This window comes from Leuciscus leuciscus (assembly GCF_965113295.1).
Source record: "Leuciscus leuciscus genome assembly, chromosome: 6".
NCBI lineage: Eukaryota > Metazoa > Chordata > Actinopteri > Cypriniformes > Leuciscidae > Leuciscus > Leuciscus leuciscus.
In genome coordinates, this window is record NC_138730.1 from 42,076,479 (window position 1) to 42,090,349 (window position 13,871).

Genomic DNA, 13,871 nt, shown 5'->3' on the forward strand with positions numbered 1-13,871 from the left:
CGTGTGTGCGCATTGTTTATGTATAACTTTTTATAATATAATTTTAAAATGCATGGAAAGTATGAAGTAGCCTACGTTTGAGTGTCTGTGTGCACATTTAAGGATCCTGCATTCACACAATGTTCATATTCATAAACTTAAGCTTGAATTTAGATTTAATATTATTTGAATGATTTTAATAAAAAGAACCAATATATATTTTATTGGTCATATTTATTGGCAGTGAACCAAAAAAAAAGAAAAAAATAGGTCAGCAAATAAACTTCATTTTAGTTGAAGCCTTTTTAAAGATATTCCCTGTCTCCATGATGTTAAATCGTTTCTATATAAATAATATAAACAAGTAAAATTGATAAGTTCCACTTAGCATGTCAGAGAACAAACCTTAAGCTTTGTTTTTGCAGGACTAACAACCTATTCAAAGGGTTTACAAATCACAAAGAATATGCGAATAATGCAAATTATTCCTTTAAATGAGATAAAACCTCAGAAATTATAAATGAGATTTCAACTCAAATTAAACACCGCATGTATTACTACAATGAATATTCTGCAGCACTTGTCACATTTAAGTAAGAGTGAAACATTCAATTATCTCTTCCCTCCCAAAATATTGTACATTTGTCTTTTGATGTGCAAAAAAAAGCTAACTTTAAAGCTTAGTGTAATTTTCCATTTGTTTGATGGCTTGATACCCCTGACTATTGTTGAATTACTTTTGCATTTTGTGTTGCACTTGTCAAAAAAGACACTGAGATCCACTGAAGATATCCCGCCACCTAGTGTTCAATAAACAAATGGCACATAAATGCAAATATATATCCATTTATTTTTCTGATTCACTTAATCAAATATTGCATATTACATTAGTCATTATTTAAGATTATAGAAGCACTAAAAATGATCAAGGTTGGTAAAGCCAGCTTGACTAGTCATCCAGTACATAGTTGGGATTCACCACCAAAAATGGATCCTCCTCTATGACAGGCTCTTCTCCATCCTCACGGACCTTTTTCAGCCCTGTTTTAGTCAGCTCTATGATGATATGATCCTTAAAAAGAAAGAGAGGCACTTTAACACTGCTTCAGTTCAACTAAACAATGCCTTGTCAAGCTGAAGACGAATAAATAAGTCATAAAGAGTGATAATGCATACTAACATAATGGATGAGTCTGTACAGCACTCTTTCAATGAGGTTCTTCTTAGCGACGAGTTCAGCTTCTGAATCAATTTCACTCTCCATCTCCTTCAGGTACCAGTTAATGAGTTCACTTTTCTTCAGAGAGGACTCCTCATCCACTAAAAACACATGACACATTCACATATATAACAGATTAGACATGCTTATTTCATCCTTCAGTTTATGCTCTTTAGAACTTTCAATACATCTTCACAATCTGGTTTCCTGGAATGCTTTGAGATCAAAATTAAACCAAAATGAGTTCTAAATGAGAAAGTTGGTTGTTCAGTCACTTTTTAATAATTGCACAGTAATGCATAGTTTACATAACAAAAAAAATGACACTGCTAGTGCTAACCTATATAAAAAGTAATGACATCAAAGAAATAAACTGTTTAATAATCACTGACTGCTGCACATAAAACCTCAATGGGAAAATAAAAAGCAAAAGTTTCAGAGATGAACAAAACACGAATAAAAAAAATAAAATAAAAAAAAAATAAAAATTTATAATAATAAAAAATAAAAAAAAATAAAAAAAATAAAAAAAAAATAATAAAAAATAAAATAAAATAAAATAAAAACACACAAATGAAACAAACACTTTCTGAGATATAACTGTAATGGGAAAATCGGGACTTGCATTGTTCCATCCTTTGCATGTGCAGCACCAGCAGGTTGGAGACTCTCTTGTACTCTGCAAATGACATTCTGATAGCAGGTTTGGTTCCCGCCGGCTTCTCCTGCTTTTCCGGCTCATCAGTATCCATGGCCTCGACCGGATGACCGTTCACTTCACCTCCATTTCGACCTTCTGTCTCTTTACCAAACAGGTCATTCTGATCTGTGGAAGTATAACTGAAATCAGTCATTTCATTTTAGAAGTTCCTTCTACAACGCATGACCTCTGATGTTTGATTTTACTGATTCATTGCTGGAAATAATAAAATGACTGGTAAATGGTAATGGAAGTGATACATTTGTAACAAAATAAGAGTGACAAAAAGTATTTGGACACTTCAGACACTTTTAACGGCAAGTGGCATTTGCAAACAAACAGCTTATTTTTTACTGTTAGAGTAGAGATTTATCATATTGAGATATTTGACAAGCCCATTTCACAAAAGCAATTGAACAGTATAAAAGATAGCCATCTCACCATTCACAGTGTCATCCTTCTCCTGGTCAAAATTGATGTCGGGCGAGTCAACACGAATGATGGACTTGTTCAGGAGTCTAAACGCTTCTTTCACATGTTTGGGCTGAACCTTTCCAAAGGGAAAGGACACATTTCAAACTCTACATAAGCTGTGTCTGATGCACATCGGTGTACGTAAAAGCAGATTATGGGAAGAACACTGACAAGTCGTCACATTTATTTATATAGCACTTTATAAAAATACAGATTGTTTCAGAGGTACTTTACAGTGATAAACAGGAAAATAATGATTCAATGATGCAAACAAAATTCAACTCTGCTGTAAAGTGTTTAGTGTTGATTCAGTTCAATAACGGTGTAAATTTCATTAATTATGGAATTAATTCATTTCATCTATTAAGCAGCTTTGGAGAAAACAGTGATCTCATCATCCACTGTTTTTACAAATGCTAGAAATGTGGTTTTTAAAGAAATATTGCGATCAAAGAGCACAACTAGGTTTCTTACTGATGACGAAGACTTGACAGAGTAGCTATCAAGTGTTAGAGAGCATTCTAGGTTACTATGTGTGGAGGTTTTTGGTAAAATAAAAATTTCTTCTTTTCAAGAACTTTTTTTTCTTCACAATTTATTAGGAGGAAATAAGAAGTCATCCAATATTTTATATTGAATTTGTATTCTGCAAGTTTTGTGAATTGGTATGTTTCGTCAGGCAACGAAGAAATTAGTTTGATTATCATCAGCATAACAGTGAAAACTTTCCTGTAGCTCAAACAGTAGAGCGTTGGCGCTTGCAACGCCAAGGTCATGGGTTCGATTCCCAGGGAAAACAAGAACTGATAAGAATGTAAATGTGTACCTTGAAATGCAATGTAAATCTCTTTGGATAAAAGCGTCTGCCAAATGCATAAATGTAAATCTAACACCATGTACAGGGTGAAAAGCAAAGGTCCTAGTACTGAGCCGTGCGGTACTCCTTACTGATTGATACAATACCTCTTTGCTTACTGCTACTAACTGATGACGGTCAGATAAGTACGATTTGAACCATGCCAATGCGATTTAACTAATGCCAACGTAATTTAAGCCTATTCAAAAGAATGTTGTGGTTGATAGTGTCAAATGCAGTGCTCAGGTCCAGTAACACTAATAGAGAGATGCAACTACGATCGGATAAGTTAAAGTAATTTGTACCTCTAATGGGAGCAGTCTCAGTACTATGATACGGTCTAAAACCTGACAGACCTCGTCTGAGCAGTAGAGTCTGGTCATGGCCTCAGAGAGACGCAGCATGCTCTCCAGCTGCCTCACAGTGATCCGCCAGGCTGATTTGGTGGTTCCTCCTCCATCCCGCTGCCGCAGACGCTTGTACTGGTCCACCACGAACTCCTGAGCCTCTGACGTTATCTACAGATGAAGAGTTATGAGGTCAATTATCTTCTTACTTGTAATTCCAAACCTGTACGACTTTCTTCAGATTGTTGAGCTCCAAAAATGACAAGAATAATTTGAGATCTACAACAAAGGACTAGATTTCAGTGAATGGCAACTTGAATAACGAATAGTGTCTTTCCTTTGGTTGAAACTGGCGGGCGAACAGTATGTATCTCTGGATTTCATCAGTACTGTAAACTCTTTCTACTGACTCAATGTTCCTGGCATGAAGATCTACAATCCGACGGGCGATGGCGTAGTCTGTAACCTGGTAGAAAGAAGAAAAGAATGTGTCATGTTTTAAGTACTTTACACATGTACACTTCTGTTCAAAAGATTGGGGCCAATAAGATTGCTAAAAATACTCAACAAAGCTGCATTTATTTGATCTAAAATAAAAATAACAATATAGGGAAACAATTTAAAATAACTTTAAACATTTTAAAATGTAACATATTCCTGTGATGCAAAGCTGAATTTTCAGCATCATTACTCCAGTCTTTTAGTCACATGATCCTTCAGAAATCATTCTAATATGATGATTTGCTGCTCAAGAAACAGTTATTATCATCAACGTTGAATCTTGTTGTGCTGCTTCATATTTGTGTCAAAACCATGATAGTTTTTTCAGGATACTTTGATGAATAGAAAGTTAAGGAAAAGCATTAATTTGAAAAATTATTTTGCAACATTATAAAGGTCTCTTTTGATCAAATTAATACTTTTATTCCACAAGGATGCATTAAGTTGATCAAAAGTGTAACGACATCTATAATGAAAATGGCAATATTGTGATATATACTTCTGTTGAGAACAATATTGAGTATATACACTTCTGTTCAAAAGTTTGGGGTCAGTGTGTGTGTGAACCGTAGTGTACATCTAATATAAGTAATGATATCTGGTCTGACCTCATTGCATTCATCCACCAGTATGAAGAAAAGATCAAATCTGGACATGATGGGTGCAGACATGTTGACATTCTGTTTCAGAGACTTGGCACGGTTATATCTGCCGTCTACGGGGTTGGCAGCAGCCAGGATGGAGGTGCGAGCATTCAGAGTGGCCTTGAACACACAGAAATGGTTAGATATGGTGGATTACGGATTAAACAGACAATGCTTTTAAACAAAAGACATTCCCGACAGAGGGACACACACCTTAACACCCGCCTTTGTGATGGAGATGGTCTGCTGCTCCATGGCTTCATGGATGGCCACCTGGTCCTTAAGGTCCATCTTATCAAATTCATCGATACAACAAACCCCCTGTGAACAAGACATGAAATAGTATTACGTTTTCTAAAGACAAATATGATTGCTAGTTCTTTCTGGGAGGTTGTCAGATGATTGCTATAGAGTGCTGCAGGGATGATGTATATCTGAAGGCCAAAAACTAGAAAAGAGTAAGCATTTTATAACTTCAGGTTCAATCATCCAGAAGTCAATGGGTTTTTGGTTAAATGCCTGAAATAAGGTCTGTGGTGAACAAGCTCAAGATATTTTCACATTTTATTCTATGACATAATATACAGTAGTCAACATTTGAAGTGGATCAACAAAAGTTCAAAGTTGTCCTAAGACAAGAACGGGTATTGTGCGAAATTCATGTTTAACTTTGATGAAAGGTTTTGATCCACTTCAAATGTTGACTACTGTACATCAGTAATACACTTGGTTGTTAACAAGTGGCAAAAAGCGACTACAGAGGTTGTTGGGGACATTAAATGTCATCATCTGAACAGATAAACTCATCTACACTCTTGGAAACTTTTGTAACTCAAACTTTCAGGGAACATGTTTTTTTAAATCAAGACTGAAAGAGTTAATGAAAGAGAAGCTTAACGGTTGTGACGTTGAAGTCATGTGACTGTAGTGTTTATTTATAGCCTACGTTTAGCTTTTTACTTCTGGAGATTGAATGTAGGCTAAATTGTGTTAATTTGTGAAGATTGTCATGATGAACAAAACATGTAAGAATCATAAAGCTTTTGTTGGTCACAGAGCTTATATTCAGCCATAAACCTAAAGACAATGGAAAAATCCCATTGGGTTTTTGTCGAGTGAACCAGGGTGATGCTAACTTCTGGATTGGCTGACAAAAATATGTCAACACTGGAACAAGAAAGCTAATACGAAAGCCACATACTGAAAGATTTACAGGAAGTTCAAAGGAAATATACATTATCAGCCAACATGAGGGCTCCTGCTTCAATGACAAACTCATGCGACTCCTCGTCTCTGACCACAGCGGCAGTCAGACCCGCGGCACTGCTGGCTTTACCACTGGTGTACACCGCTCTGGGGGCAAAATCCTCCACATGCCTGAGAGAAAAAACACAAATACATCCCCGTCCAGCCATTAGACACTCCAATGACCTGCAATTTAGGTTTAAATGGTCAGAAAAAGAGTTTCACACATCATATTTACTTGAGGAACTGGCTCTTAGATGTACTCGGGTCTCCAACTATACACACGTTGATGTCGCCACGTAAAGACGTCCCCTCCATGGTCGTCTTTCCAACACCACCAAACAACATCAGCAGAATCCCACGTTTAATTTCATCACTACCTGAAAAACCAAAATTGATTATAATTAAGCAACCTGTCTAGCAGATGGCAGTTCAAAACAGAAAGACCTGAGATTACTCTCAATAAAAAAAGTGGAAGTGATCAAGGAAGTCTTGTTTACTTTATACTAAGTGCCTCAAAACTCGTAATAACTTTCCTATTCACCTCATTTTTAACATAAGTGTGGGTATGGCCATTTGTAACCATCATCCACTTTGTTATTTTAGCTGTACAAAAACAGTCCGTTATATCATATTTTAATTTATATCCTAATCAAACACATTGGTTTGTAGCGCAAATAGTTTTACCGTTTATAGCACTTTGTTATTCTTAATGCTTATTCTTTACCTATAGTGGCTAATGAATCAGAAGTCTCACACATTCACAGAAAATACCTTCTGTGTTGCAAAAAAAGGTGAATACAATATCCTAGAACCAATGAAGAACACTGATCATTGAGAAATGACCGGCAAGCACCGTGAATGGTGGGGAAGAGACTCGTGCAGAGGTTGTGATAGAGATTCTTGTCTTGGCTCATCTCAAACACTTTCTCCCATTCCTGCACAGTCATCTGGTTCTTCACGCTCTCAGCTGTCTGATCCTCCTGACGAAGCTCCTTCCCTCCAAACTAATAACATAGCAATAACAAACATGAAATCTATATATATCACAAAACTGTCAAGTGATATACAGTAGTGTGAAGGTTAAAAAAAAAAAAACAAAAAAAAAAAACCATTAACATTAACAGGGATGCCAAAGTAACAGAAATATAAGAATGTGCAGTTTTCTTTTAGCTGAAAACTAAAAAATGAAAAAGTCTGAGCACATAATTTTGGATAATTGGGTAAAATAGCTTGGTTTGTCGTTCAGGGTGTCGTATTATCTGGAGAAAAATTATACCAGTTCTAAAAAAGTTATTCTGCAGCAACAAGCCACCAAATTGAACATATTGCTACTTCTGTGATCTTTACCTGTTGTAGCTTATCCATGTGCAACAAAATAGACACTGAAACAGGTCAGGCCAATTAAACATCACCGTTTCTGTAAATTGAATTTCTTATATTTTTCTTGATTTATTTTTCTTAATTGACTAGATGCCCTTGATTTTGAAAGAAAAAAAATATTTTTAAAAATATTATTTCCTAACAAGGCCACATATTAAGGTCTGGGTAGATTTGAAAGTAAGCAAACAATTAGTTATTGTAATCACTGTGATTACTGTGAAATGGGTAGGAATAACGATTGGAGGAATTCTGACAAGGGCCATATTGTTATGGCATGCATTGCTTCTGGGTTGTTCCTAGTCAGCAGTGGTGAGAATTTACCAGCAGTGGTCTGAGGAGGAACAAACTGGTGACAGGGTGTCGGGCGCCAAAAGCTCATCGATGCACAAAGGCAACGAAGGCCATCCCGTCTGGACCGAGCAAAACAGAAGGTCTACTGTGGCACAAGTCACACAAAACTTTGATGATGGGTATGGGAGGAATGCGTCACCACACACAGCCCAGTGTGATGCTCTGGGCAATGTTCTGCTGGGAAACCCTTATGAGTGGTCCGGCCATTTGACATGTGCCACAGGACTTGAAGAATCTGCTGCTAACCTTCAGGGTTCTTGTAGAGGCCATGTCTCAGCAGAGGAGCGCTGGTCTGGCAGCAGCATATTAGGCAGGTGGTCACAATGTTTAGGCTCATCGGTGTATACAAAGCAATGCATATCTGCTACAATTTGTGTAGTGAAAAACAGCTCTTACTCGTGGGTTAGTTGGGGCCACATAGTTAGCCAGGAAGGCCAGTCTGTAGGAGAGTTCCCTCACACCCAAAGCCTTGAGCCCCTGAATCCCATCAGCCCCAAAGCCCTCCTTCCCCGTCACCCTGCTGCTGGTTTCTGCCCGCGTGCCTAGAAAGATGAGAAGAAATATTCCAAAATGACTGAATGACATCATAATGCATATGTGGGCAAATGGCTTCCCTTTTCTTCTTCATAAAGTAAAGACATATCCATCAATTTTAGATTTTACTCTTATAAAGCATCTATTGTATTAATGGAAAAATAGAAGAGAACCAGCGAGTGCCAAGGCGAACACATCAGGCACAACTATCAGAGTGCCGGTGAAGTCACAGCGATCTCCTGCTTGTGCCGTTTCCACGGCCTCGGCCCTCAGGATCACCTCCACACTGCGGGGAATAGAGCCTCTCGGCAGCTCCGCCTGCGTCTCCTGGATCCGCACCTGAACAAGTCAAGCAGGTTCAGGATCAGCTACCCATACATCCCACGCCGGCCCATCACAAATAATCAATGAAGATAATAACGTACCATTCAATATTTACAGGAATTACACATAAAATTACAGGTGAAAAGGCTAATGAGGACATGAACTAACTAAACTGAACTTTAACACCATTTAATACAATTTAGAATTTTCACATGCACAAATGTGCATATAGCAATTTAATTGAAGTGATGTGATTGTATGAAGTGATATTGACTTAACATTTTTGTGATCAGCAACTCAGTGGTCGGAAAATGTTAGATTTTCTAAAAGTTGATGAACAAAATATTTAAACTAATTAGTCAAACTTTAAACTTTTTAAGGACTACAACAAACGGCTGGTAGGAACTACACGACATTCCTCCCGGGTTAGTGACATCACCAACCCTAGAATTTACATAAAACCCGCCTCCGGAACACGATTTATAGATTATCATGACAGAATATAATAATCAATGATTAGAAGATAACTACACATAAGCTACATAAATTCATCAACTAACCATTCAGAAATGTCCTGTTGCATTCTACGTCACTTCTTCTTGAGTCTCTCCATCTTTCTGACTTCAGTTTGAACATAAAAGGCTAAAAGTTTTTGAAATTTCTGTTTGTGAGATAAAAGGACACAAGCTCTTGAAGCTCCGCCCCCTGTGCCGGGTGCAGCAGCTCATTTGCATTTAAAGGAACAGACACAAAAACGGTGCGTTTTTGCTCACCCTCAAAAAGTGACAACTTTAACATGCTATATAAAAATATCTGTGGGGTATTTTGAGCTAAAACTTCACATACACACTCTGGGGACATCAAAGACTTATTTTACATCTTGTGAAAAGTGCATTATACCACCCCTTTAATCAAAACAACTTCCCTTCCCCTTGCAGCAACATATCTTCTCTTGTCTGATGAAGCATTTACTGCATGAGGGCGGGGCAAACTGTCACTCACATCAGATCTACCAATAGCAAACCACAACCATCCAATAATTCATCATGGACAAAATCAAGTCACCCTACATTTTTCCTTGTTCGAGAAGCCATTTCACTAGGATATACGTTTGACACACTTCATATGCATGTACATTTTAAATATTTGTGCCCTGTAAAATAAAAAACCTCAGCAACATCACTTAAAACCTGTTAAGCTTCACCAGAGCACGGACACACTTTTTATTTGATCAGATTTAAGCTAAATGTAAAATTAGGAGACTTATGAAACATGGCATCCTGCTGGTTATGCTTTAAGAGCAATATCTCATTCAAAGAAATTGGCCACTAAAATTTAAGCTTTATAATTAGTCAAAAGTTTTCATATTTTATTTTGGAAGTTTAATGAAAGCTTGGTAGCTCGCTGCAATTGCAAACTGTTGGGAAAATAAGTCAAAACTGTATAGTCTTACTTTCTGAAAGTCAACAAAGCGTGACTTGTTGGTGTCGAGCATGAAGCGCTGGCGGTTGGCACACACAGGGTTCTTGCAGATGGTCGGCTGTGTGTATTTGAACTGCTGCTCCACATCTTTGATGACAGACTGACAGTCCAGACACAGAAAGGTGCCGCTGACCAGCTCTGGGTGCACGGGGTGTGTTCGCACCACCTGACCGCTGAAGCGTAACAGAGTGCCGATGCGGGCGGTGGACATCTCACGGATCCTGGGAAGCACAGAGCAAAGAGGGCAGGCAATTTACACACAGACATCTTCAGACAAGATACATCTTAAGGGTCAAAAAGAGGGTGCAAATTAAAGAAATATAATGGAACTATAAGCATGATACATGATACAGCTCTTTACAGTGGTAAGAGGGTTTTATTTAAAGGCCAAATCCTACAAAAAAAAGTTTTAGAAAAGAAACACTTACTTCTGCTTAGATGGAAAGTCTGAAAAAGACAAATAAAACTCTTTGGATGGTGGAATATTTCCATGATCTCTGGCAAAGTGGCGAACTGCTCTGCAGAGAAACGGGTAAACCCTAAAAAAAAAAAAAAAAAACATTAGGACAGATAATATGAGCTTAATATGACTGCAGCAAACCGATGACTTATTAAAATCACAGAATGATAATTTTCCATTTAAATGAACATGGGCAAACTTTTGTATTCCCAGCCAAACGAAGAATCTTAAAATATGAAATTAAGAATGGATATGGCAGTTTGTTTAGTAAAAACCTTTGCTCATAAAACACTCAAAAAACGTAGCATTCTTTTGTTTTTTACCAAGTTCTAGGCTCCTTATAGATGGCAATATCTGACATCACTGTAAAAGTGTACTGCCACATTGCTTTTTTGTAGTGTTGTTGAAATAGTTATAAATATATATATATATATTTTTTTTTTTTTGCATAGGCCTATCTAATGAATGCGAATAATTGTATATATATTAAGTATTAAGTGTATTTATATAATACATATTAAGTGTTTTGGGTATAATAAATAAAATGTAATAATAAGTGCAAATAACAAGCAAACTTTCAAATGAATATACACAAGATCTTGACAAAATATTGCTGCATCTTTTGATGGAAATAATATCACAACATTTATTTCCATCAAGAGGTGCATCAATTTGCTTGCTTTGTCAATGCAAGAGTCCAGCACTCTGTAAAGTTTCCTCAAGCACATCCCAAAGACTTTCAATGAATTTAAGCTCTGCTTTTTTGCCAATTCATGTGTGGAAATGATTCTTCTCACAACCATTCTTTCACAATTTGATCCTGAATCCTGATGAATCTTGACATTGTCATCCTGGAATATGGCCATGATGTGCCTTCCTGGTTGTTTAAGAAATTAAAAGCTACACACTCCAAAGGATAGAAGAACCGTTGCCAAACATAACATGCTAGAAACATCACTGCAATAATGATCCAATCATAGACCAATTATTGGCCTATTTAAATATATTACTCTTAACCCTCGTGTTATGTTGGAATTCTGTGCACTCCCCTTATGGTTCGGGTCAAATTGACCCGCATTGGATTCAATACAATTCCTCAAAAATCACACTATGAAAAACATCAAAGATTCAGGTTCAAACTGTAAACTTTTAATATCAGCATTTGTCAAATATTCCAAAAAATATATATCTGAAGTTATGATTTAATGAAAATGTTTTTTAACCATTTTTTAAAACTATTTAAAATTTGAATATACGTTATATTTATATATATTTGCATATACATTTTTTTAACTTTTTTTTTTTTTTTTTGCTTAGAACATCATAACTGAACAATTAATCAATTAATCTGAGCTCATTTTTCCTGCTGTCTATGTCGAAGTCTCAAGATATTTCAGATATCTTGAATATATAAATGAGAGCTTATTTTACTATCTGTGTCTTCTATCAAAATCTTCTATCTGTCTTCTATCATTTGTAATTTGCAATTAATTCTGAACACCATGATTTAGCTTTTTCAAGTGTGTTTGGTTTGGGTTAGATCACTTTTAGATACACTTACACTTTAGAACTGGAGTTGATGCCCTGACATACATAAAATAAATGTTTTTATTTTGTGTCTGTACAGTTGCTTTTGAATAGCTGCCTATGATGGACATCACAAACGTAATAGTAATTTTGTTTGTATTTGTCAAAAAAAACCAACAACACCAGTATGTTGAAACTTTGCATGCATGTTCATGATGATAAATGAGAAAAAGTCACAAAATATCAAGAAAAAATGTTTAATATTATTTCAGTAGCTTGAAAAAATAAATGATAGGTAATTTTTACCATCTGTGGCTGACAAAATATTTTTCTGTATTGAAATAAGTGTGGAAAACCTATTTTTTTAGCTTCATAATGTAGAAAAAAATAAAATAACAAAATATAACCAAGAAATGTTATTATTTTGGGTCCGTACAGTTGCCTTAGAGCGTTAAAATATGAATATAAAATATAAAATATGCGGGTCAAATTGACCCGCGAACATCACGAAAGGAACAGTAATTTTGTTTGTATATGTCAAAAAACACCAGCATGTTGAAACTTTGCATGCATGTTCATGATGATAAATGAGAAAAAGTCACAAAATATCAAGAAAAAAAACATAGGTTAACCAGTATTTCCAACAACTAGAAAATCAAAACTGGTCAAATTGACCCGCAACATAACACAAGGGTTAAAGAAGCCAGCTGTTGTATCTGTTCACCTGAAATATTCCTCTTGAATGGTGGTGGCGAGCTGCTGGTTGTAGTGCTCGATGTTACTGAAGCTCACGGTCAGGGTGTTTCTCTCCGGCCTGATCAACTCTTGCGCGTCGGACAGATATAAAGCGTCACCAGTTTTATCCTGAAATCTGATCAATCACACGTTTAAGAAGTTAAGCTTATTTGGCTCTTCGTACAAAAGTACTGCAACCAACGGCACTCACTCTTCCAGAAACTCCAGAAATAACTTCTGACACTTCTCGGAGAGCTCATCGCGCACTTGCACGCCCGTGGACGCAGCTTCAGATCCAGGCTCCATCACACACACACACACTCAGCTCACACACACACCTGTGCAAGGTAATAATGAACCGCCCAAACATATACATGCTGCGCCATGACGTCGACTTAACGACGTGCCACAAGCCTATACCTGGACATTCATAGCGGATAGTGCATTCAACCCATTTCTCAACTTCTGAGATCCTTTTGCACCCCTTAGAAAGACTATTCTTTGCCAAACGAGCGAGTCGATGCAAATTAGTTGACTGAATCATTCAAACAGGTTTCGTGAACAGGATCAGCCAATTCATTGAAAAGTTCTAACTCACGTATGGCTATTTTGCTGTCCCAAAATTTTTATAACTTTAACTTTTTAATAAAAAAAAAAAAAAAATGTATAACTTATGTCAGAAAAACTATTATCTAACATAAAATAATTGTAGCTAATACAACACCAAATGTACTGCATCCCACCTTCTCTACATCATATTATAATCATACATTAATGCCATATGTTTGTCAATATATATTCAATTCAAATTAAATATTATTTAAAATAAACAAACATCATTGGCTCATAATTTTACATTCTCTGGCAGTTCTTTTTTTTTTTATGTTTGTAAACGCATTATACAGGAGTTATCTTTAGTTAATTGCTATAATCACAATTTTAAACTCTGTACACACACACAGCACAGCAATTAAAAATGACAACCCTCACAAAATATTAATAGACATAACCCGTATATTCAGATTGACGTTGAAGAACGACCAATTTTAGTTCCAGGATGTGTTTTGTTTGTGGAAAGATAAAAATGAAACGTGCATAATAGTTTATGAA

At 36.3% G+C, this 13,871-nt stretch overlaps 1 protein-coding gene across 1 annotated transcript; it reads right to left on the reverse strand.

Moving 5' to 3' along the window:
* Nucleotides 1-194: 194 nt before the first annotated feature.
* Nucleotides 195-13,788, reverse strand: mcm6l (MCM6 minichromosome maintenance deficient 6, like). The gene is made up of 17 exons (XM_082173300.1): nucleotides 12,973-13,788; nucleotides 12,751-12,897; nucleotides 10,468-10,578; nucleotides 10,011-10,260; nucleotides 8,407-8,572; nucleotides 8,096-8,241; nucleotides 6,822-6,972; nucleotides 6,204-6,345; nucleotides 5,956-6,097; nucleotides 4,934-5,041; nucleotides 4,685-4,840; nucleotides 3,913-4,041; nucleotides 3,585-3,746; nucleotides 2,340-2,448; nucleotides 1,824-2,024; nucleotides 1,160-1,299; nucleotides 195-1,051 (listed from the first exon to the last, which is right to left on the reverse strand). Exons 1-17 carry the CDS (start codon nucleotides 13,065-13,067, stop codon nucleotides 929-931), a joined length of 2,478 nt encoding a protein of 825 aa, XP_082029426.1. The 5' UTR covers nucleotides 13,068-13,788; the 3' UTR covers nucleotides 195-928.
* Between the last annotated feature and the right edge of the window lie 83 nt (nucleotides 13,789-13,871).

Excerpts from the sequence above, each read along its gene's own strand:
- mcm6l (XM_082173300.1), bottom strand. The coding sequence starts at position 13,067 with ATGGAGCCTGGATCTGAAGCTGCGTCCACGGGCGTGCAAGTGCGCGAT. Across the intron at positions 6,973-8,095 it reads TGGCCCCAACTAACCCACGA|TTTGGAGGGAAGGAGCTTCG; the intron begins GTAAGAGCTGTT and ends CTATGTTATTAG. Across the intron at positions 4,841-4,933 it reads TCACAAAGGCGGGTGTTAAG|GCCACTCTGAATGCTCGCAC; the intron begins GTGTGTGTCCCT and ends TGTGTGTTCAAG.